Raw genomic sequence first — 27,431 nt, forward strand, 5'->3', positions numbered from 1 at the left:
TAAGATCAATTTTTGTTTGAAAAAGAACATTATTCTCGTGTAGAAATATACAATACCCTTATTTACTCTATACGGGAAACGCAATATGCTATTTTAATCAGGAAGATTTTAAAGATGTGATATAGGAACAAAGTAACGCAAAAGATGGAGAACACCAATGTTTAAAAGTTCACAAAATACATTCTAAATAATAAATTGTGAAAAGAAGATCATGTTGATTCTCACTGGAACAACAAAAATGTCTGTCACAAGAGGTTCAAAATGTGAGCGCAAAAAAAGAAGTTGAAAACATTGAGATTTTGACAACGGTTTAAACATAATCCATGTCGCTATTGAACGGTACGAGTTTAAACTGAATAATCCTTTACAGTTCAAAGGTCATTACAAATGTGAAAAGAGATATTAAGCGCTTTTATAATACTCCTCTCTTCGAAGTCATTGTGCGTGAAGTAGGTAGGCTTAATCTTCCCATTTTCTATCCGTACTTTACTACAGCGAAACGGGAAAATCACGTTGCGGTTTTTTTTTGTAGAGGTGAAAAATGGGAGAATTATTACGCTTGTGTCGTGTTTCTTTGTTCTTAACAGTACTTTGTGCTGCTGATATAAGTGAAGGGAACTCTGGTTTAAATACAAATCCATATCATGAAGTGCTGGAATTCTATGATTTACATTCGGAACAGTCATTTACACAGTCATATTTGGAAAAGCTTGTGCATGACTTTGTTGACAGGATACCATGCTTAGAGAACACACAAGACAATGGCAATCGGAGTTGTTCTGATAATATCGTAAGTTATATGACAATATACTGTTTTTTTTTCTAATAATCAATATGTATATACATTTTTTTTTAAATATTTATACCATTACTTTTATTACTGACTAAAATTTATACAAACTGAAAACTTTTTTCTATTGAATGTATTAATTTTTATATCGTACCTCGTACCGACTGTACTAAATATGCCCTAAATTCACCTCTTAATATCTTAAACCAACAGGCTATAATCTGTGACAAGAATAATAACAATGGTTTTGTCTTTAGCTTGGTTGTGCATTTAAAGAAGTCATGCAATATAAATACCAACTGAATGCATTTCCTATATAAAACAACTTATTGCCTTCATAACATAGCGATTTAAAATAGATTTTTTACTACTGAAATATACAATAATACATTATCATTGTCAAAATGCAAAGGAAAAATGCAAAAGATAGTACTGGTAATAAGCAGAAGCAGTTCAACCTTATAAATAAATACTCAAGTTGTTTTAAGTCAACAACAACACGCAACTATACATATAACACAAGGACATGAATCAATATGTTAAAACAGCGGAAAACTTACTCTTGAGATACATTAAACCCATCCAAATGTGAAGTGCATAAAAAAATAAAACATAAATTGAGTCACACACTTTATGGCCCAAACACTAGCAGCAGGAAGTGATGCAAAATACTTGGATGTTAACATCACTTCTGAAAAAACCGTATTTGGTCCACTTCAAACATGTTAAGTTGCGGTGGCGTTCTCGTGGTTACAGTAGGATTATTGCCAGGCAAGTGATGTTTTATAAGATTATCAACGGACTGTATGCAGTATCCATTATGTTTTAACCCCCAACCGTCTCACTAGACACATGCATCCCCATTCTTACAGACCCCATACCATTATTATAACCTCTCTTCTTTATACCTATTTCCCCAGTACATTTCTTCTTTCACAAGGCAAGATCAGAATTCAGGACTTGACACTGTTATCCTGGTAGAATCAATTAGTGATCGTCCTAAGTTTTTACTCAGTTACTAGAAAAAACCTGCGGTAAGGGTTGTAAATAAATTAAAGTTTATTATATGTGTTCTTGGAAGGATGACATTGTCAAAGTTAAGGCTAAGTTGGGCTTATCCGCCTTTTAATGGTTTATTTTTTATTTGCTGTGCCTTATAAATAACATTTTGAAATATGTAAACAACATTTTAAGCCTCATTTATTTTATGATTATTGTAAAACTCTTTTTAATAAGCATTAAAACCGAACAGAACTGATAATGGTTCATAATGGGATATTTTATGTATTGAAAGAACATTATTTCTTCATCCTGGAAATTTCGATGAAAATATTTTAAATGTCACTCATAATGTTTCAAAGTTAAAAAAACACCTGATTGATAAAAGTTATTCAAAATTATAGATACATGTTATAATATTATAATATCATTATTTTTTATTCCCCTGTTGCTTTTTTACACAAGCTACATTTGCAATTAAAAAGTGATATTAGGCAGGTCTCAATTCTAACACTGACTAAGTAAATTTGCATGCAACTAAATTTTGAAATACTCCAAATTAACACATCGACATTTCCCCCTTTTGGACTAAGGAAATCGCCGTGAATTAATGATGCCAGTCTCTTTGAACATATCTCTATCTTTTCGTTCGCCTCTTCGTCTGTCCATTTATCCTAGCCAGGTCAGATCAATGTAATCTTGTCTATATAATATACATGCAGCATTCTTTGTAACAGAACATGGAATTGACAGGTCTAAGATTCGTCTCCGGATATCTTTCATGATTGGTATCCGGTTACCTTCGGCAATTTTTCATCATGGTTGGTGTCCGGATCACACCGGCGATTATACGTCATGATTGGTGTTCAGATACCACCTGACATTATCGGGCAAGATTGGTCTCCAGATACTACCTGACATTATCTGTCAAGATTGGTCTGTCAAGATTGGTCTCCAGATACCACCTGACATTATCTGTCAAGATTGGTCTGTCAAGATTGGTCTCCAGATACCACCTGACATTATCTGTAAAGATTGGTCACCAGATACCACCTGACATTATCTGTAAAGATTGGTCTCCAGATTCCACCTGACATTATCTGTAAAGATTGGTCTCCAGATACTACCTGACATTATCTGTCATGATTGGTCTGTCAAGATTGGTCACCAGATACCACCTGACATTATCTGTCTAGATTGGTCACCAGATACCACCTGACATTATCTGTAAAGATTGGTCTCCAGATACTACCTGACATTATCTGTCAAGATTGGTCTGTCAAGATTGGTCTCCAGATACCACCTGACATTATCTGTCAAAATTGGTCACCAGATACCACCTGACATTATCTGTCAAGATTGGTCTCCAGATACCACCTGACATTATCTGTCAAGATTGGTCTCCAGATACCACCTGACATTATCCGTCAAGATTGGTCTCCAGATACCACCTGACATTATCCGTCAAGATTGGTCTCCAGATACCACCTGACATTATCCGTCAAGATTGGTCTCCAGATACCACCTGACATTATCTGTCAAGATTGGTCTCCAGATACCACCTGACATTATCTGTAAAGATTGGTCTCCAGATACCACCTGACATTATCTGTCATGATTGGTCTCCAGATACCACCTGACATTTATCTGTCATGATTGGTCTCCAGATACCACCTGACATTATCTGTCAAGATTGGTCTCCAGATACCGCCTGACATTATCCGTCAAGATCGATCTCCAGACACCACCTGGCATTATCCGTCAAGATTGGTCTCCAGATACTACCTGTCATTATATGTCAAGATTGGTCTCCAGATACTACCTGACATTTTCTGTCAAGATTGGTCTCCAGATACCACCTGACATTATCCGTCAAGATTGGTCTCCAGATACCGCCTGACATTATCGGTCATGATTGATCTCAAGATACCACCTGACATTATCCGTCATGATTGGTGTCCAGATACCACCGGATATGATACACCATGACTGGCCTATTGGACGAGCACAACTGTTAAACGACGCTAGCCGAGTCTTATATAGGTTTTGCAGTTGTGTACGAGTCTAATATAATCAGTATTGTTCTCAGTCATGTTTAATGACATCTCTATTTCACACCACCATCTTCTGATATGCTGACAGAACTTTGTAACTTCAATTACAATAAGTGTTGAATATGGATTTTGGACTTTCAAAAAAATGAAAAACGAGGCTAGATGGGGTGCGATTTTGATTTGATATAAACCTTTTGGTTTCTGGAAATGAAAACAAGGCTATAAGGGGTGTTATATGAACTTGATATGAACCTTTTGGACTCTGAAAATGAAACCGAGGCTTAATTTATAAAATTGGGTCCAATAATGATTACTATTTAAACATCACGAGGTGCAAATGCTGAAAGTGCACTGGTTATATCTTATAAGGTGTAAGATACATGTGAATTTTGCACGATGAGGAAAATAAATTACATGTGCAGTTACATGCATAACGTAATAAAGGCGATGGTTTCGGAACAGTGATTATAATTAAAAATTAAGGCATGGTAAACAAGCATAATGATATCTTAAAGTTATATAACAACTATAAAATTTATTAAAAGTATTTATATAACTTGAATATCCAAGGTTTTGTTAAATCGAATAAGATATATATTTACGCAGTATCAAATCTGAGACCACATTTCGATATTTTAAATCATAAAACATTCTTTTGTCTATATATAGAATGTTGTTTAACGACGTGTTTATACATGCACCGTACAAGAAGATTTTGACAATTAAATTGTATATCTAAGCAAAAGTCATCTCCTCACTAAAATTTTATTTAAACATAAGACGATCAAGCATCGTATGATGTTAATTTAACTTGATTGATATTTTAATTTTAGTTTTCTGCTGTACATATAAATATATATGAGTATTTAAGCAATTCATTTGATCCTCTGATATGTTTGATAGTATATGAAGATTCACCTGTGCTCTTTTTGACAAAGCTGTATACTATTTTAAATGGATAGTCATGAAATCTAGATTTTAATACGTGACCATACTTTTATTACTTACAGAAAAACTTTATATAACTAAAAAAAATTGCCGTTGATAGTCTTATTTAAAGGCTGGCAATTTTCACGAATTATTTGTCACATATTTTTTTTTATTTATATCTTGAAACATTGAATAGATCCTGCTTTGTGGATGCATTTTCTTTGTACATGTATTTACGCAGTCAATTGCAAACACTATTTTATATCCTTGTAATAATTTGTACCAATATTGATTTTTTTTATTGTTTTGTCTTCCTTTACTGCGTCCAGAAATTAATAAGTCGAGCGTCACTGTCTCGTCTGACATATCTTGTTAATAGTTATTTTAACGGGACTTGAAGATATATAAATATTGAACCATGTTTCTAATCTCATGCCACGTGGTTGTACTTTTAACTGTTTTGTGACCTGCAATTTCCTATTATTATAGCCATAAAATTGCTACGGTCATCTCGACTTCTTTACGATTTACCTAACTCAAATAGATTTAATCTTTTATCTAAAGTGTAGTACTGGTCAAAATCAACACAATAATAAAGTCTATAAATTAAAGTCTACGTTATGAACATGTTATTATCGCCATTTAAAAAGAAATTTTGCTTGGGTGACTGAAAAACAAAATAACAGTCACATACGGTGCGAGTATTGCTGAATTACGTTAAAGAACGGAAGCAGTGTGAATTGGGAAGAATTCACAATCTCTCGCGATTGACTTAGATAGCATCTACTTTCTGTACTTTACATAAGTGATTTAAATTATGTCCCTGGGGTAAAATTTTGTCCGCTTAGATATACAGCTTAGATATTTGGATAGTATATAATAATTTTAATATTCATAACTACAATAATATGACACTATAAAACAATTTTCATTATACCTCTATAGTGAATACTTAACCGGTACCGTTAGCTTAGTGGTTATGGTCTATGCCTTCGGATCGGGAGGTCGAAGGTTCGAGCACCACGGGAGCGGTTATTGAAGAATGAATGTTTCTCGTGGGACTCATTCCGAAATGGCCGCGAAGTAGTTCAAATGCATGGTTACCGATTTCTATCCGCCTGGCGCCTGGCATAGTGGTAGGAGCTGGGAGGTACATGGTATGCAAGCAAAAGGTGTCTCATAAGTCAGAATTGGCTGGCCCTTTCAGGAGGGGTGACACTATAATAAACAAGACCTTTTTATAAACAAGAACTTTTACTAAATGTGGAAATTGACCTTAAATTATATTTTTTGGGGATTGTAAAAGGGACTAGAGGTAGTAGGGAGGGGGTATCGGTAGGGGATAATATCGGGACTAGAGGTAGTATGGAGGGGGTATCGGTAGGGGATAATATCGGGACTAGAGGTAGTAGGGAGGGGGTATCGGTAGGGGATAATATCGGGACTAGAGGTAGTAGGGAGGGGGTATAGGTAGGGGATAATATCGGGACTAGAGGTAGTAGGGAGGGGGTATCGGTAGGGGATAATATCGGGACTAGAGGTAGTAGGGAGGGGGTATCGGTAGGGGATAATATCGGGACTAGAGGTAGTAGGGAGGGGGTATCGGTAGGGGATAATATCGGGACTAGAGGTAGTAGGGAGGGGGTATCGGTAGGGGATAATATCGGGACTAGAGGTAGTAGGGAGGGGGTATCGGTAGGGGATAATATCAGATCAAAATGTCTTATCTCTGTGATTTGTATCGCAAGATGGAGGTATCTATTCTACGAATTTTGTTTCACGCAGACAACATAAAACACCATTGGATAGCATTTTGAAAATAAATCATTGGTTTTCAGACCAAGATCGCAACTAAACTGTTAACAGCTTTGTTATTCAAACATATTTCATTTCATATTCGTATATCTTATTGTTTTTGTTTTTTTTTTCATTTTTTTGCACATGTGCCAAAATATTTTTTAAGCTGAATTTGATTACCACTTCATATTCACTTCCTTGATATTTTAAACGAATAAAGTTGATTTAAATACATAAAAAACCCGATTATACAAATATTGCACTGCATAGATACTCAAATGCACTGGATAGCAATCAAAAGACAGAAAGAAAGAAAGAAAGAAAGAAAGAAAGAAAGAAAGAAAGAAGAAAGATAGAAAGATAGAAAGATTGTCGCATAACTTTTACATATAATAATACACTGACGGTTTCTATTAAATATGAAATATTTCAATGCGAAAGCTAATCAAATCAAATTCGTATCTAAATGCAAGAATCAAATAAGCTCTTACTCGTCTTTTATTTGCTTTAAAGGAGGTAATTCAAATATAAATACTAGCGGGTGATTGCAGCAATTTGCTTGAATACGTATTTGTCATCGTTAACGTTATCGTTTGTTTGTAAGAAAACTTAAGATCTTCAAATCTTAAAAAAAATATGAGGATACCAAAGGGAAATTTTATATTATTTATGAAATGTTCCCCTACTTATAACGTGTAAATGCATCGTCAGACCCCACGGTACACATTCCGCATATACTACATTTGCTGGTTTACGATAAATAGCCCCGGTTACCGTGGATGTGATAATAAATAACGATACTGATAAGTTATATTCCAAATGATAAGAAAAATATAGCAGTTCTGATACTCCCAGATCGTTAAATTCCATGTGAAATTTTAAATAAAGAAGACTATCAACATTACTATACTAAACTCATACAGGGGGTCGTTTTTGAAGCATATTTGAAACGGGAGAAATTGTTTCTGTAACGCGCAAGGCGTGGACAAATATTTTATACGGGACCTTTCGACGAGAAACTTGTTAGAAATTTAAGTTGAGAGAGAAAGAATTTCTATGTAGGCGTCATATTTTCATTGTTATATGTTTCAGTGCTTAAATGTCTCGTGGTTGTTATCAGCTACCAATGATGGAAACTTATCTTACATCTCGGAGCAGACATTTCTAAATATCTCCATAGTTTTGTTAGACTTGGCTATTAATTCTAACACAACATGTCACACTGTTATTGACGTTGGAGAAGAAGAGTTTGACACACACAAGAACGATCTTATAAGTAAATTAAGACAAAGCGAGGAAAATGAGGGTTTGCAAGTCCTCACATTTCAACGCACATTGGAAACCATAGTCTTTGGTAAGAGCAACACCTTTGTAAGTTGCATTTTTGTAAACCTTTACCATTGGCATAAAAACCTCATCTTACAACAACACTTATGTTCATCTGTGAAAGCAACATTATATTAAGAAATACTTTTGTGCTCAATGCTTTTTAAAAAAAAAAACCTTGTTTGAGCTATATGTTTAAAAGCTTCTCGTTTGTGTACAGTATCGATTTCAAAGGGATAAATTATACAGTTTTATAATGCAATTAAATGTCATCAATGTCATCAAGAGCAATCAAAAACACATTAGAATAATGAGCAGCATTTAACCCTTATAAACAGGAAGAGAAGAAAATTAATAAACTTTAAAAATACAAAAAAAATGGGACAATTTTTATACGACGTTCATTTGTCAAAAAGTTGTTTTTTTTTTGTCATATTTATATATACTATACATGTGTCTGTTATATTACCTATAATTCTTTTGCTGTTGGAGACGGATTTCTTTTATTACTTGAATGACCCCTCTACAATGATTTGAGAAAACAAATATTTATTGAATCGTAAACACTACAAAAAGAGAAAAATGTTATAAGAAGTAATCCATGTTTATCTTTTTTTAAGATGTTTGAATTAAGATAAAATGTTGATTAACCATAATAAAATATTATTATATTTTTGTAATGGTACATGGTTTTAATTGTGACCATAGGTAAAGCTTGAGTAGTTCTTTATAAAGTATAAATATTTTATGCTCTCCAAACTGTAGTTTTATTATATTGTAATGCAATATTCTGAATTTTGCTGTAGAAATAATGTATATGGCATGTGTATGTATTTATGGGCATTTCCCCCACATGTTACCCAATTAAAAAAATTCAATACATTAAAAAAACAGTACTTTATCTGGCTATTTATACTTACATCGATTTCATTATTGTTCTTTTTTATTGTCTTTTTTTCTTCTACTTTTACAGCTTCTCACGACGAGGAACACGATGAAGAACACGATGAGGAACACGGTGAGGAAGACGGTGAGGAACACGATGAAGAACACGATGAGGAACACGGTGAGGAACACGGTGAGGAACACGATGAGGAACACACACATGATACTGAACACGAAGAAAATGACGATCATCATGGCGATAATGGACTCCTTTTTCAAGAAAAGGTTTGACCGATCAGTTATATTTTATTGAGTAGTTTTGAGTGAAGTCAAATGTGCATCGGCTCAGTAAAGTATAGTCTCTTGCGCATCGGTCGTATGTTTCACTATCGCTCAGTTTCTTTCTGTCTGATGTAACGTAAGTGTATTCAGTGAGCTGCGAAGGGAGCGCAAGTAGAGTGGCAAATAAAGACATAAAAGACTTCCTAGATTTATCAATATTGAAGATAATAACGGCATATTGTAGCAGTGGCCCTTCGGAAGCCGTTTGGCCACTCGGAAGCCTAAAATAATTTGTGATATTTTTGGTAATCGTGAACGCAGTTATTGTACTACATATACGCTATGTACGTTGAATAAATGCTAAAAAAATTCTTTAAAGGTATATATATCATTGATAATGAGAACACCATTTTCTTATTACTTTATGTACTTTAATTCACGAAGATTTTCCTACTAGTCATGTTCTATTTAATATGTCAAGGTATGCATTAAGTGTACTTTTTGATATTTGATATTTAAATATAGAACACTGCTCGATTGTGACATTGCAAAACATGATATTTTCACGCTCGTATATAATGCAATATGAAAAAAACTATGCTGAATAGACAAAAAAATGTAAATAATGTAAAATAAGTAGGTGTATTCGGTTTATGACGATGCTTTTATGGGATATCGTTGCTCCTCTTTTTAGCTCACCTGTCACTTTGTGACAGGGTGAGCTTTTGTGATCGCTTTTCGTCCGGCGTCCGTCCGTCCGTCCGTCGTCCGTCGTCCGTAAACTTTTACTTTAAATGACATCTCCTCATAAACCACTAAGCCAATTTCATCCAAACTTCACAGGAATGTTCCTTTGGTGGTCACCTTTGAAAACTGTTCAAAGAATTTAATTCCATGCAGAACTCTGGTTGCCATGGCAACCAAAAGAAAGAATTTTAAATATCTTCTTCTAAGAAACCCAAAGAGCTAGAGCTTAGATATTTGGCATGAAACATCTTCTAGTGGGTGTCTACCAAGTTTGTTTAAATAAAAGCCCTGGGGTCAAAATTGGCCCCGCCCCAGGGGGTCATTTATTTTTCCTATATGCATATAGTATAAACTTAAAAATCTTCTTTTAAAGAACCCAAAGTGCTTGAGCTAAGATATTTAGCATGAAACATGTTCTAATGGATGTCTACCAAGTTTGTTCAAATAAGAGCCCTAGGGTCAAAATTGGCCCCGCCCCAGGGGGTCATTGATTTTCCCTATATGAATATAGTAAAAACTTAAAAATCCTCTTTTAAAGAACCCAAAGAGCTAGAGCTAAGATATTTAGCATGAAACATGTTCTAATAGATGTCAACCAAGTTTGATCAAATAAGAGCCCTGGGGTCAAAATTGGCCCAGCCCCGGGGGACAATGATTTTCCTTAAATGTGTATAGCAAAAACTTAAAAATCTTCTTCGAAAAAAAAAAAAACGAATAGCTAGAGTTTAGATATTAAGCATGAAACATCTTCTAGTAAGTGTCTACAAAGATTGTTCAAATAAAAGCCCTTGGGTCAAAACTGGCCGTGCCCCAGGGGTGTCATTGTTTTTAAATATATATGTAAAGAAAAAACTTAAAAAATCTTCTTTTAAAAAACCCAACGAGCTAGACCTTAGATTTTTAGCATGAAACATCTTCTAACGGTTGTCTACCCAGTTTGTTCGAATAAAAGCCCTGGGGTTTAAACTGGCCCCACTCTGGGGGGCCTATATACAGGTGAGCGACTTCAGAGCCATCATGGCCCTCTTGTTTATCAAATGAAATGTGTCTTGTAAAAAACAACAACAAAACATTGACATTGAATTAATCCGTTCTGCGCATTTTTTATCTCTTCCGAAATTAGTTTATTAGCTCGACTGTTCGATAAGAATAAGTAGAGCTATATTTTAGTCACCCGAGCGTCGGCGTCGGCGTCAGTGTCGGCGTCGGCGTAATTTGTAATACCTTATATATTTTCAAAGTCCATTGATATATGGCTTTGAAACTTTGCACACTTGTTTACCAACATGACCCCAACATGTAGACAGGAGGAGGTAACTGTATCAAGCATTTTGACAGAATTATGCCCCTTTTTGACTTAGAATTTTTAAAAAGTTTTTGTAATACCTCAAATATTTTCAAAAGTCGTTGACATATGGCTTTGAAACTTTGCTTATTTGTTCAATACCATGACCCTAACATGAAGACAGGAGGAGGTAACTCTATCAAGCATTTTGACAGACTTGTGCCCCTTTTTGTGTTAGAATTTATGTTTATGTTTTTGTAATACCTCAAATATTTTCAAAGTTCGTTGACATATGGCTTTGAAACTTTGTACACTTGTTCACCATCATGACCCCAACCTGTAGACAGGAGGAGGTAACTCTATGAAGCATTTGGCAGAATAATGCCCCTTTTTCAACTTAGAATTTACATTTTAAGTTATCATACCACCTCAGATATTTTCATATTCTATTGATATTTTGCTTTGAAACAAGTTGAAATTTTATGCTCTTCTTTGAGAGCAAAGTAGGACTCTCTCAAAGTCCTATAATTTTTTAAATTTTGTAATTATTATTAAATGATTTAAAGAAAAAATTGCGTTTTTGTTAACTTAGAAAAGTTTACATTATCAAGGCTTTCTTACTATCAGGCACTAAGAATAGTCGAGCGTTGCTGTCCTACCGACAGCTCTTGTATCAATTAATATCATTAATATGTGACAAAACATAGCGTAGTTTTTAATCTGATCCTATTTCATCTTTACATACAAATATGTTTCACATTTCAGTGTTTAGGGGCTGACGTTGTTTTCGATCTACTAGGAATTGCTTTAGATGATAAAATTACCGACGGCAATATAGGAAGTATTGCCGGACTTGTTGTATATCACATAATAGATGGTGAGTAGTATGATATAAAACATGTACATTATTAACTTTACACAAATTTTACTAAAACACGGTTAACTTAAAAGCCCCCCCCCCCCCCCCCCCCCCCCCCCCCCCCCCCCCCCCCCCCCCCCCCCCCCAAAAAAAAAAAAAAAAAAAAAAAAGATATTTTTACTTCCCAATACTTTTCTGTTTTTGGTATCTAAATACAGTTTTCAAAACATTATTCATTGGCCATGTAGAACTATATCTTCTTTGGTAAATTGTATACTTATCATAGTGATTTAGTATTTTGTATTGAAGTCAAAATACGACTGTGTACACTTTGCTACCTTTACAACACACTACTGTACATTAAATGCTACTGTTTGCAGTTGCTTAACACCAAAAACCTCTTAATTCATCAAAATATTATCACCTTTCTTAAGAAATTTTTTTTTATAGATTTCTGAGGCATAATGAGTCTGTAAACGTTATTTATTCCAGATTAATTGTATTTATTACATGCTTTTCGGTGGTTTATATAAATATATCAGTGATATAAGACTGGTAATTTCACTGTTTGAAACAGTGAAATTACCACTTTGATAATTTCACTGTTTTGAATTTAAGCCCCTTACGTTGTTTCAGTGAAATACCAGCGTGCACAGTACTGGGTACCAACTTAATGACGTGACGTTGTAAATGACGTCACGTTGTATTATTATTTGGCGCGCTTTTCATTCAGTATTAGATTTAATGTCTTTTTAAAACGTTTATTTGCATATAATAAAAATAAAATTTGTTTAGTTTAGCGTAAGATCGAAATATATTTCACCTTGTGAACACCAAAAGTTCATATTTCACTCGTGGCTGCGCCACTCGTGAAATATACCTTTTGGTGCTCACTCGGTGAAATCTATTCCGATCTTACACTGAACTAAACAATTATCCTCTATATACTATATATACGTGCAATGTATAATAATAAGTATCTTTTTTATTCGAAAAACAAAACAAAACATAAAAAAACTTTCTTTCAATTCCTCTCTTACACTTTCAATATATAAATGTCCATTAATCGAAATATGTAATTTGTTATAAATAGTATCTAGAATAAAATTATTATTCAAGATCCTGTAACACAATTTTTTATGGTTTTATATCATAAATATGATGCTCAAAGTAAGATTTATCAATTTTGTAAGTTCCAAAAAGCATTATTTATAAAGATATTTCCGAGTAAATAAAGGGAGGTAATAAAAAAACTATTTTCTATAAAGACTAAGTCAAATTTTTCAATAAGAAATGAATGCATATATTTTAATGATTACATATAATATGTACAAATTTTTGCAATATATATTTTACATATTCTTCGATGTTTGAAATTTTTTTATAAGCATAATTATATACATATATATATATAATTTCATTTAAGTGTGGTATACAACCTCAATTACAACATACAGGATCTTTAAGTAAAGCACAATTTTTGTCACGTGGATTCTACAATTGTGATATCGCGAGCGTCATTGTTCTTGTAAACTTTTCATATTTGCATTTCAAATTATTTAGTCTTCAACTCAAATGTCAATTTTGAGGTTGTGAATTGATTAAAATCATTAAGATAAACACGATATATACGTATCATTAATGATTCTTATTAAGTAAGGTACACTTACTTTAAAATAACGATTGATCTTTTGTAGGAGCTAATATATCACGTGACTGTCGAATATTACCGAGAGCGGACTTCTTTTTTGAAGAGCTAGATCACATCTATGGTAACGGTAACCATACGCTGGGTACCAGAGGTAATTGTTATACTGAATGTGCTGAATGAGCGTCATGCTCATGTCATGTGTTGAATTTTAGCCTGGAATTGCAAGGTTAGATTAATACAGATTTGTTTTAATTCGAAGCTGTAAGTTAATATACACGCTACAAAGCAATGAGTGTAAAATTTCTGCCCAAGGAAACCAAAGCTTGTCCCAAACGGAATTCGAATTTACCATGCAATCAGCAAACCTTAGATTTCTAGTTATTTTTCTCATTGGCATATACATTTATACTCTATATGATTTTTCAAATAACTTTTCAAATACAACTATTTCAACGCACCCAGGATTATCAGAAGTGATGGAAGCGCTTGAAATAGGAGGTGCGCATGCGCAATCAGAAACAGAAGAACATGGCCATGATCACAGAAGAAAAAGAAGTGCAGACATGTCTCCAATGCTGCATAAGGAATCCTGGGTAAACTTTTTCATACTTGAATCGTTATAAAAACAAGCTTTCCTGACAACTGTACAAGACTAAACGCATTTAAAACATAATATATTCTTTCATGATCTCTCTCTCTCTCTTTACTCTTGTTTCTCGACCTTTTCTGTTAATCTTTTGATAAGGACCTCGAACGCACAGAACGGATTGGGTATTTTGGTCCTACATATATTAAAAAAAACTACAAATATTATATAAGTGCCGTGATTTGTTCACACAAGAAACAATTAATTTACCTATATACACTCTTTATCTATAGTAATATAAGCGTATCTAGGTAAATTGATTGCGTCTAGTGTCTGTGGATTTCTTATGTAAGTTTATTTCAGCATTTCTTGTAAAAGTCCACTAAAATTAAATAAATTAATAAATATGATGTATGTAGTAAAAAGTATCTTTATTATACTAACTGAAACTTTTCTAGAAACTAAAAGGACAAGACGATATTTCGGTTTTGATTATATATAATTGTATATCAATGGACCATTAATAATTCTGATTGTTTGTCAAACTATTCAATCATTATAATCAATACCGAGATATATATTTTTTTCTAATCGATGTTATATAAATACATTCGTTACTCATTTTTCAAATCCTTGTTTAAGGAGCATGTTAATTCCGATATGATTCTGAATAATTGGCATGGTGTTCCAAATGTGACAAATACCAACAATTGATTGATATAATTTGATTGATCGATTGATTGATTGACTGATAAGTTGATTGATTGATTGATTGATTGATTGATGTTTGTTTAGTTGGATCGTTGATTGACTGATTTAAAAAAAAATCTGAAGAGTAGTTTTTATTTCACGAGAAATAGTTAGTAACTGGAATGTGAGAACAAATTAAAGTTTGAAATTCCTTTGAATGTCATTGCATTTTAGGTTTTTAGTTTATTGGCAAATCGACAATATACATATATTAACATATGGTATAAAATTTTAATATCCAAATGTCAAAATGTAGTAAAAGTTTAGATTTTCAAACGTACTCATGTATCTAGTGATGGAATTTATTTATGGAAAACTGAACCTAGTTAGAAGTTACTTACAAAAAAGATACAAGAAATGATTTTAATTGAAACTGAGAAAAAACATCATATTTACCTCCTGTGAAAATGTTGATAACAACATAAATGAAATACATCATTTGGTATAAAATATTAATAGTTTTTTACAAGCTTTTAAAGAGCCGGTCTATCGTTGTCAATCTGTGACAATAATATGCGCTTTTATGATGGTTTTAATTTTGTTCATATTAGCGTTAAAAGTTATGTGCATATAAATATCAAGTGATCAGTCATTAAAAGCTGAGATGGACCATTTGCAATACTGATATTTTCACTTTGTAGATTCATGTGCATTTTTCTACACACGTATTTTCATGTCATTTCGACGACATTTACAGAATATTGGATAGAAAATTAAAATCTAAAATATGAAAATTTTGCCTGTGTCTCCCTTTAATGCTTCCGAGGGATCAATTTTTTTCCAGATATTTATATAAATACGTCACCGTACTTCGCTTCAGTGTTTTAATATTTTTCTGGTCCTTCGGGATAATCGAATTGAATACCGCTCAAGCCGGTGCTACGGGGTGTGAGGGATAATGCACTTTTTCATTATTCCTCATATATAGACTAGATCATACCGAGTCTGCAATTTACATGTAATTTTGCTGTTTTATTTAAATGCTTCCGACAGATATTTTGACAATTTTTAAACTCCACCCATCCATAATAACTGGATTAAAATAGCTTTACAAACGCCTATGAAAACATGACATGCATTTGAGCCGCGTCACGACAAACATAGTGCGTTTGCGACCAGCTTGGATCCTGATCAGACTGCGCGGATCATGCTGTTCGCTATCAGTTTCTCTACTTGTAATGGGATTTGAACAGCATGGATCCTGGTCAGACTGCGCGGATGCTGGTCGCAAACGCACTATGTTGGTTTTGTCGAGACACGGCTCATTTCGTGTCATATATGAACACAAAAACGACATTTTATTGGTTAAATGTTTAATCGACTTATATTGATTTGTACTATGCTTGTTGATGTGAAAATAAAACATAAGAAATGTGTTCCACTATCGAAGAAACAAACGTATATTTCTAATATGAAAATAAAAATCACATGCACTTGAAACCTTATTACCCATATTTCCAGCTCATTTAACATTTAAAAGCCTATGTAAAATTGAAATTAACTTAAATACCAGAGTTGCACTTCATGTACATAAATATAATGATTACTGCACCACAACAAATATTATTCAATCGTTTGAATTGCTTAGATATGAAATGAAAATTGCATTTGTTTTATATGGTTATTCATGAAGTTCTTTAATAAACATACTTGTATAACGACCAAATGTCAGACATCTTTATGACGAATTTATATAACTGCAGAATTACTTTATTCTAGGAAAAGTTCATATATCTTTCATAAATGGGTAGTACCCGCGTGTTTATAGATTATATAAACGCTTCCCTTATCCAATGAACGGAGATGTAACAAACGTGCAATTTTACAAAGCTTTATATGTTTTTATTAATTTCTTTAAGGAGAAGTCATGTTATACGGATGAGCAGCTTCTAGCTATATTTCACACGGTTGACGACGACATTTCTGAGGAAACATTTAGTACTATATGCCCAGCTTTGATACAGCAGAAGTTGTCGGGAGCATGTGTAACAAGTGAGGAAGTTGCAACAACTGTTGAAGATAAGCCTTCAACTGTAGAAAGTAAGCAAATTATTAGTATTACTCGAATTCCGTTTCTCTCGAAGTGAAATGCCCAGTCCCTTGAATTTCAAGTTATCGAGATTCAACTGTATTTCTTAATAAAGAAAAAAACAAAACTTTTGTACTGTCATTTTGGAACTTTTGTTGTTTTTCTCTTGACTAGCTTTTCTGTCTTTTTATTGCAAACTATCTACCTATAAATGAACAAGGAATAGAGAAGAAAGCAAACAAACTTTATGTATATACATAGTCATGTTTATAATTGATCGCAAGTGAACACGTCTTTATGCAAATGCAAATTTAGTAAGACTGGAAATATTTTAGTCTATTATGTAATATACTGGTACAGGACTGGACAATATCACTATCACTATTTAAAGTGGATTGGTCTACATTGGGCAGAATTTCCATTAGTATTTTGATAAAAACAATAGAAATGTAACATTTGAATTTTCTTATAAAATGCTGCTGAAATAAAAATGTTGATAAAGTTCTGAGTGGTTTAGAATGACCATGTAGCTGATGAAAAATAATATTTTGTTCTAGAACAAATTATTATCTGCTATATAAATATAGGTAATACCGGATCATGTATGTCACACTTGCCAACAACTTCCATACATAATTGTTTCGTGTTTTCTTGCTGTAGCTAATACTAAATACTATCAACGTAATTATCCATCGTATTACAGACTAATTCACTTTAAAGGGACTCCACTGAGGTTTAAAAGCCTAAAAAAAAACATATGAATTTCTTACATGAATGAGCTGGGGCACTTTAAACAGAAATACAAATGTATATGCAAAAATAGTTAAGAAATATACTTTGGAATACATTGAATATTGTATTTTTATGCTTCTGTTAGGCTGATTTGAGTGAAAAGCGTTTAAACGCTTTTCATTTTGGGTAATGTTTTTACAACTTGAATATTCTGGAAAACGAAGTGCGTGAATGATCTGAAATTTTGCACAAAGATTAGTCGTCTTAACCTACATCAAATGGTACACTATCTGGAAAAAATATTTTCAGTCCCATCATGTCAAAAAACCTCAGTGGAGTCCCTTTAAAAATGAGGTAAGTATAATAAAAGCACAACACGTTTTTATAAATAATATAACTAATTTACGCATGTTATACATTTCAGAGTACGGATACGGTAGCCTAGCAACCATCGTCGTATGTTTATGTTCAGTGATTGGAGCATTTATTGTCAAGTTTACTAGTGATAAAGCATATGAAATAATCATGGCGTTGTTTCTTGGACTTGCCGTCGGAACACTATTTACAGATGCTATGATTCACCTTCTCCCGATGGTATGATATTACAAAGTTCTTTAAGTGTTGAGAATTGAGTACCGCTCAAGCCGGTGCTAGGGGGCGTGAGGGATGTTGCACATATCCCTCATGTACAGACTCAACCAAATCGAGTCTGCAATTCTCTTGTAACTTTGTTGTTATTCATGCTCCCGAGGGATCACTTTGTTTCAAGAGTTTTTTTTTCAATCAGATCAGAAAAAGGGATACCTTGGTATTACATAACTGTAGCATGTTTAAATGTGGAAATTATACCGCTGGAGTAACTAGAGGAGCTTATGTAATACTACTCCAGTCACACTTGATTTCTTACATGGAATTATCCTGTAAAAGTATATTTCAATGACTAAACAGTAAAGCTAAGCAAAACAGTTACATGACACAATGTATCTACTAGTATATTGTTGTATGTACTTATCTAAAATAAGTAATGTATGGAGAATCTGAGACATAATATTACAATATGTCACAGGGAGTTTATAATGCCAATTCCGTAACTCTTCCCCCCCCCCCCTTCATTTCCTGACCGAAAAATCATACCTGTCTTAACCAGCTATGTTCGCCCATACGTCATAACTTTTTTCCTAAATGTATCACATTATTCATGAAGGATTTACTTTGGACCCCATCTAGCAATTATATTTAAGAGTTCGAGGACTATGAAAGCATTTCTGTTTTATTTTAGGCGCTTGGACTTCACGGTCATTCCTCGGACGGTCATGATGAACACGGTCATGAAGGTTCCGGTATTGTGGTAGAGGAATATGTCTGGTTCTCCTTAGCTGCTTGTGCCGGTAAGTCCTTTTATCGTCCATCGCCTTATATCATGTACCGCCGGAAAAATGAAACATTCTATGAGGATTTACCATTCCCTCAATCAACACAAATTACGAATAAAGTTAATGAATGTATAGAAGATATTGAAAGAATTTAAGATAAATACTAGATTTATTGAACGAGTTGAATACTAATTCAATACATATTTATTTATTCAATAAATTAGTATTGAAGCTACACGAATATAACATTCTGTTTATCACAAATTTATACGCAAATGACGTCACGTCGTTCAAATACCGTTTTAAGGGAGTCGCGACTGCATTGTGTGAATGCTGAGAGGTCATTAAGTTTATTTTGTGTGTAATACATTTATAATTTGCTTCAAATTTGAAAAATGAAATACTGTCATTTTCATTTTTCAGCGTTGTATTTCTTTTACCTTTTTGAGAAGACATTGACGTTGGTTCGAGGACAGGTGAGTTATGTCTCATATATTGTTTGAAGATTATCACATTACTATTGCATTCAAGCAGATAACAGTTACAAACTTGTTGTTTTAAAATTGGATAAACGGGATGGTCTTAATTGTGGATCATGTTACCAATGAAATAAAGAACAGAAAATTCCGTTATTTTAAACATTTGTCTTAATATAGCTGAATGACCTTCGGGTTGGCCTAAAGTAGAGTTTCTACTGTATATCATGATTGCTATTCATTGATATTTTGCCATTGAAACTTCTAACCTCTTTTGAACTAGTTCTATGTGCAATCTGCAAATTTGCGATCATATTTCTCGTTGTTGTTTTTACATACAACTTGTATTACAATATTATAGAAATATAAAACTGTATGTGAAACTGAATTATTGTTTAGTTAGATAAAAAATCCAAATAAAGCAATGAAAATTAGAAATCATGCTTACTTTATATACAAATAATAGTTATCAGTTTTGGATAACACCGGTTATTTATAGTCTTTCATAACATAATGTGTTTCAAGTTGTAGTATTAAAGGAGCTCCACCGAGGTCAAAAAGTCTTAATACATCTGGAAATATATGAAAAAGATACTTGGAGTTAAAATAAAAATCATTTTTTGCATGATTGTAGCCTTGTTTGAGTGATAAATTGTTGCAACGCTTTTCAATGTTTGGTCATTTTTCACAATATGAATGATCATGCTAGGAAAACTGGATGAGGGAATGATCTGAAATTTTGTGCGCAAGTTGTTAGTCCAGACCTTCAATAAATGGCATAGAAGTCTCGAAAAAAAGTTCCCATCCCTTCTTGTTAAAATACCTCAGTGGAGACCCTTTAAGTAACAGATTTCTTCGCAAAATCATATTCCCAAAAAGTCAAAAGTTGACCACTTTTATGTTATAGAATTTTCACAGTCATGGACAGAGCAGATTTACAGAAGAACAAAAACACGAGCAAGAAGTTAGTATCATAATTCTGTTTATAATACACAGTTTATATTTATACATATGAAACAATACAGTTGCATTGAAAGGTTAAGACGTTTTATGTCCGTTGTATTCGTATATATGGAACGCTATCATTGTTAATTAAAACAAGTTCAATACCAAACTTTTGAAAGTTGTGAAGTACGAGTTGTTTAAAGCATCATAGAAAACACAGTAGATAGTGTGTCTTTCGTTTAAAGACACAAAAAACGCATATGACCCGTGTCATGACAAAACCAACATAATGGGTTTGCGACCAGCATGGATCCAGACCAGCCTGCGCATCCGCGCAGTCTGATCAGGATCCATGCTGTTCGCTTACAAACTCTATAACAAGTAGAGAAACCGATAGCGAACAGCATGGATCCTGATCAGACTGCGCGGATGCGCAGGCTGGTCTGGATCCATGCTGGTCGTAAATGCATTATATATGTTTGTTTTGTCATGAAGCGGCTCATATTATTTCCCTTTTGTCGATTAGCAAAATGTGAAAAAGTCGACTGTAATGTGATAACAAGAACGTGACAGCTATTTGTACTAAAAAAAGACCTAATCATTTTTTTCAGATTAATGTTTCTAAAGCTGAAAAATATAAAGTTGATTCAAAAGAAGACTCGGACGGTAACCAAGGAGAGTCAAAAAGGCGTAAGTGATATCCCTATTCACTATAGCAATGATAGTATTGTAAATGTTTATATAACACAATGTATATCATTTATAACACAACTTTTCAACCTGTTACATTTAAACAAGTTTGTGTTGGAATGAAAACATTAAAGACAACAGTTAAAAATGTCATGTACTGAGAAAGTAGAAAAAGAAACATGCCAGTACTATGGAGATAGTTTTGTGTAACGAGTTTTTATTGTTTTGAAATCAATACTGTCCATTCGAATTTTAAGTTGTTTATTTAAGAAATAATATATCAAAAACAGTGATTTTATCGCTCAATAACATCACTGTTTGGAGTTCGGATGCGAGGAATTATATCACGAGGGCGTAGCCCGAGTGATATAATGATGCGCATCCGAACGACAATACAGTGATGTTATCAAGCAATATTAAAATCACCGATTTGGATATATTATTTCGATTCTAACACGACATCAACAATAAATGCTGCCGTACCTAATAGTAAGATAAATTGTGCCTGATTTGTTTCCGTACTTATTTTCAGCGCGTCGGATTTTTAAAGGTTACGTCACGTGTATAATGATTACGTCATATGTCTAAATATAGAACGTCAAACTGTGATTTTGTTGCATAATAACACACACTTTCGGTTCTTCTTTGTTCAATAGGGAAAATGCGGTTCGTGTTAGAATTTTTCACAAATACACAAACTGACTGCACCCACTAAAGAGCCTAATCAAACATCACGAATTCAATTATACAACATATTTCAACAGTATTAGGAGGAGCAATTTATATGCCTTCGAAGGGCGGCATATAATGATCGCACTGTCCGTCCGTCCTTACGTCTGTCCGGTAATCTTGTCCGCGCTTCATCTCCAAAACCGCTGGGTGAAATTCAGTGAATCTTCACAGGCGTGATCAGTACCATCGCATATCGCCAGTACGTTCCGCTAGCGACAGCACGACAAAGCGTTAAACGGCGCGTTGTCTGACTTTCGTCTTGTCGTCCTGTCGCTAACGATGTCGCTAACGATGTACGCAAAACAGCGTGTTGTCGCGATGTCACATTGTTGCTCGGCTCAAATCGAAGGATTGGCTTATAAGCCAAGCGACAGGGCGACATTGCGCTGCAGGACAAAGCGCCGTTTTGCGTGGTCCGCTAGCGACAGGAGGACAAGATGACAGTGCGACAACGCGCCGTTTGGCGCGTTTCGTGAGCGACAAGACGACATGACGTAAAGGCGATGACGATATAGGTTGTGTTTTTGCTAACGCAACGCGCAAAGTGTACCACATCAGCCACCATAGTCGTGAAATAGTATTGAAACATATGGTTTATTTGTAGCTACAACATCTTTTCATTTTTTTCCAGCCACGTCGACAGTTGCAGTGATGGTTTTAATGGGAGACGCCGTCCATAACTTCGCCGATGGCGTTGCTATTGGCGCCGCGTTCTCGTCAAGTTTGGTCCTTGGCTTGTCCACAACTATTGCAGTGTTCTGTCATGAACTTCCACATGAGTTAGGTAACCATTTACCAATCATTATAATTACATCATGAATATATCCAAATTCGTACCATAATATGAGGCAACACATTATTAGAATGCTTATTAATACAAAAATATGGATAGCTATTGAATTCACACAGGTGTCGGCACATGACTCTGTCATGACAAAAATATACATCCACATAGTCAAGTTGTAAGGAAGGGATATATTTGAATCAGCTTTTCAGCCTGGCCGTTTACCTTTGTCTCCGGAACATCACTGAAATAAAAAAAACTATCGGATCCAATTGAAATTTCATAGATTTAATTAAAAAAAAGGTTTGATTATTAATTATTTGTTTCCTAATTTTGGATTAATTGTTCTTGCAATTTTTGTCCTAAAAGGGACGTCAAAAATAATCAAAATATTTTGATGTCCAAAGCTAAACTTGAGATATTTTTTGTTCGGAATCAAAATCTCGTGGAGGGGAGATATTACTCCAACATAAAATAGCACAATATCTCATTTCTTAGTGCAATTAGTTGGAATACACTCACACAGAATTGTTATCGGCTAGAAACTTCAAACACGATGAGTACAGTCATCTCGTTGAGGAAAATTGGAATTTTGAAGAACAATAACTCGTTTTTACATAACTCAAGAGTTATTGCCTTTATCATATTTCAGACTTAATTATGTATACAGTATTAGAGCTGTCTACTTTTGAAACTTAAACATGAAACATGTATAGATCTTATAAAATAAAGGTGTAGTACGCAGGAAACATATTTTTTCGTAAATTTGGTATTATTTCCCACTGGAATTTTATGCCCTTCTTTAAACGGTGAAGTATACTGAGATTGGATCTGTCCGATTGTAATTACCTTTTCCTTGTCCAATCATTTAATTGACAATTAATAAGCCAAGGTGTATGCAACTTGATTGGAACATTGCCCAATCAATTTTGGGGCCATTTGGTCAAATTATGGTCACCTTAGCCTTCACCATTAAACGTTTGTCCGACCAATAAAGCTAGGAAACTCTTTTGCCAATATATTTGGTGTGGAGACTAGTCATGACAAGTTGATTACCCCTATTGCTTTTAAAGTCAGAAGTCAAAGGTAAATGCCACCAGGCAAATGACCACTTAAAACGTATGCGATTAATAATTAGGAAATACTTTCGCCTGCAATTCACAGGTTTTCTGTTGAGGTTGGTCATGACTAGTAGTTTATCCCTTTTGATATTATCAGGTCAGAGTCACAGTGGCCTTGACCAATGAAAGCTTGTCCGACCAACAACTTGCTATGTCCTAGGATGTAGTGTGGATGTAGATTGTGGCGAGTAGAGTTCTACTCATTTTGAGATCAAAGGTCAAGGTCACAGTGTCATTATGTGTAAACTACTTGAACTACCAATCACTTTAGTAGGATTAAAGCTAAGTTTTTTTTATACATTACCCTTGTCCATTTGATGCCCGATTTCGACATTGAAGTCATTGGCACTCTGTGTAAATTCATTGTCTTTCAATCAATTTGTTAGGACATAGCATTTGGCCAGCAGGAAACCCCTATTGATTTTCAGGTCATTTGGTCAATGTCAGAGTGGAGAAGAAATACTTATTTAATCAAAAACAAAGAGTTTCTTAGCCATAGATTTGTGAACTGCATGAGCTATAACACATTTATAAAATATGTATAAATATGTAACTTTGCCACTGCCACGAAGTTGGGGGCACAAAGTGTCCTAAGGACACACTTGGTTGATAAATTCTACTGAGAAGAAATGCCGTCTCAAAGAGCCAGTATTGTTTTGCATATTTGTTCATTGTAATTTTAAATTTTATGGTGTGTTTTATGCTCCCCGAAGGGAGAGCATAAAGTCGCCGCCTTGTCCGTCTGTTCGTCTGTTGTCTTCTCCAGAGCATAACTTGAAAACCCTTGGAGATAATTTGTTTAAACTTCGCACAGTGGTAGAGAACATTGAGGCGGAGTTAAGTGTCAAAGAACCATAACTCTATTTTGGCCCGTTTTTAAATTATGTCCCCTTTTAGAAAAATCTTGTTCGTGACATACATGTAGCTCTAAAACTATAAAAGCTTTCAACATTTTGTAGGTAGATAGATCTCAATGGGAAAATGTGCAATGCACAAGAACCGAACTCTGCTTTGTCTAATTTTGGAATTATTGCACTTTGAACTTGGTCCAGGAACATAACTCTGAAACTGCAAGAGGTGTTCATTCCTGTGTCCAAAACCTATTCGTGGAGCATGAGCCGCTTCTAACCGGCCTTTCTTGTTTGCCCAGCGCATAAAACGATATGATGTATCAACTGCTACTGGCAAAACGGCATTCTAAATTTTAACATGTATGTGTGTGAACTTGGTGAAGTAATGGATTATATAGAGGATATTTGTTTGTTGTGTAAGATGAAATTTTATTTCAATGAGTGAGTTTTAAAAACAGTTTTCTCAAGAGTGGCGTAGCCACAAGTGAGAATACTGTTTTTAAAGTTCACGAGATGAAATAAAATTACATCTTACACAACAAACAAACAAATTTTCTTTTTATTTTATGCTTAAAAACAAGTTAAAACGAAATTTCCTTAATGTTTACGTTAATATTAAAATCTGTTTTCCCCATTTAGAGCCTCAAAAAAGTCGAATTTCTCATTAAATACAAGAAGTCATGGGCTGAAAAATAAGTTCCACAATCAACTTTAAATGGTGGCGATAGTATTCATTTTATTAAAAAAATATGTCTGATCGCTTGTTTAAATAATAAAAAGCAAACAATTCTAGTAGGAGAAAAAGTCCAACCATCCATCCATATTTCTGTTACTGACTGCGGATTTATATTAGACCTGGCTATGTTAAATGTAAGCGGCCGCCATTTTTAAAGTTGTGTATTTCACTGGATGAAAATAATTGTGTTTGATTCAGAGGAATATCATTTGGATTTGTTAGTCATACACCTTTTTAAAAGAAAGAAAACTTATTTGAGGATTGTAACAGACAATAAATAAGTGTTGACAGATGTGTAAACATTCAAAAAAGTGGATAGGAAATTGGAGAACTCGGAAGCCTTACGAACGCTGGGTTGTTTACACATTCTTCGACTGAAAGCTGCCAATGCTTTTCAAGTTTTCATAAAGCATACGGCAGTTATTGCTCGTAGGATACTTAAATATTCCCAAATGTCATCAAGAGCAGTTTTGCATGTGGAAGGAATGTATTTTTCAGACTGTAAAAATGAAACAAAAAAATTTAGAGACGAAATTTGGTGATTGGTAACTTGAATGAATAGAAGTAACTTACTGTAAGTTTTCTTCTTTTTATTACTTGTGACATATAAGTTATTTATCAATTTCAGCTTTGCTTTTCTTTAAACAGCCTGACATTGTCGGAATAGTCAGCAAAAATAAAATTGAGGTGTCACATGGGGAAAATCTTAAAAAAGTAGTTTCGTCATTGAAAAGTGTGAAATTATATTTTGATAATTTTCACTGTGAAATTATCAAATATAATTTTCACGGTTAAATCAGTAATCCACTGAAAAGCATAAAATAAAAATGCTGATTTTTTTTCAGGGGATTTTGCAATTTTAATTGCGAGTGGAGTATCGTTTGTTCGTGCACTATTGCTGAATGTTCTTGTTTCCCTTACGGCTTTGATTGGGTTGTACGTGGGTTTGGCTATTTCCGATGACGAAATAGTAAAACAGTGGATCGTTGCCGTCGCAGCGGGATTATTCATATACATTTCACTTGTGGATATGGTAATACTTCTACTGTATTTCATAATAATTTCCCCGTATTTTTTTTATAGAATATAAAAGAATGTTATCTATATTCTATAATAGAACGTGTCATATAGTTCAGATAATACACGGAGATATTTACATTTCGGTAATAAATAATTCTGGTTTAAGCAGATAATTTGTTTAATTTACTTCTTTTCTTGTAAAGAAATGCAGAAAACTTACAAAGTTACATTTACATGGACATTGTGTATCTGTCACTTATTTCATGCATTCAGGGGATAAATTACACTACTTTTATTTGCAGATGCCGCAGTTGTTACAGAGATCCAAACACGAAAGAAGAGATTTTTTTCTAAACAATGTCGGAATACTGTTAGGTGCCGGAGCCATGCTTCTTCTTGCAGTATTTGAAGAAAAGATCAAAGTTTCATTGTGAACATTTCTATTTTATTTTACATAATACTTTATGTGATATTAGTGAACACTTTTTAGTTTGATCTGTAATCTTACATGATACATTAAGTTATCAAGAGCTATTTGCCAAAGACACTGTACATCGAAAAAATATACGCAAGAATAACCCCATGCTTCATACATATGCGTTATAGAGGTCTTACTAATGAATGACATGTCTACTATATTTTACACGCATTTTCATAAACTTCACAATATACCGGTGTTTATAGATTTAAAGTATATGATAGATCTAACAATTAATTATGTCTATGAAATTAATATGTTCATCTTCATTTTCTTGTATCAGTATGGTATCATTATGTACAGTAAGGAGAACAATTATAATTGATATTCGTACTCTATATCATTCCATTTACAAAACATATAATGTAATAACTAACACATATTTGTTATTTACCATATGTTGTAATCTACCATACTGCACGAAATTATATTTCTTGTTCTTTTGTGTGTTGGATATCATGTCGAAATATTTTTCCTGCTTAATAGAACCTTTTAATCATCATTAAATAAATACGGACTAGAA

General features: G+C 33.8%; 1 protein-coding gene across 1 annotated transcript; it reads left to right on the forward strand.

The window, feature by feature from the left end:
- The first annotated feature begins 429 nt into the window (after positions 1-429).
- Positions 430-27,431, forward strand: LOC132747094 (zinc transporter ZIP4-like). The gene is made up of 15 exons (XM_060736408.1): positions 430-790; positions 7,663-7,924; positions 8,870-9,066; positions 11,861-11,972; positions 13,652-13,756; positions 14,068-14,198; positions 16,801-16,981; positions 18,127-18,296; positions 18,982-19,090; positions 19,499-19,551; positions 20,459-20,515; positions 21,108-21,186; positions 22,550-22,702; positions 26,256-26,443; positions 26,733-27,431. The coding sequence occupies exons 1-15, from the start codon at positions 542-544 to the stop codon at positions 26,862-26,864; spliced, it is 2,178 nt and encodes a 725-aa protein (XP_060592391.1). The 5' UTR covers positions 430-541; the 3' UTR covers positions 26,865-27,431.

This window comes from Ruditapes philippinarum, unplaced genomic scaffold (genome assembly GCF_026571515.1).
Source record: "Ruditapes philippinarum isolate M1 unplaced genomic scaffold, ASM2657151v2 ctg6732_1_1_1_1, whole genome shotgun sequence".
In the NCBI taxonomy this organism is placed as follows: Eukaryota; Metazoa; Mollusca; class Bivalvia; order Venerida; family Veneridae; genus Ruditapes; species Ruditapes philippinarum.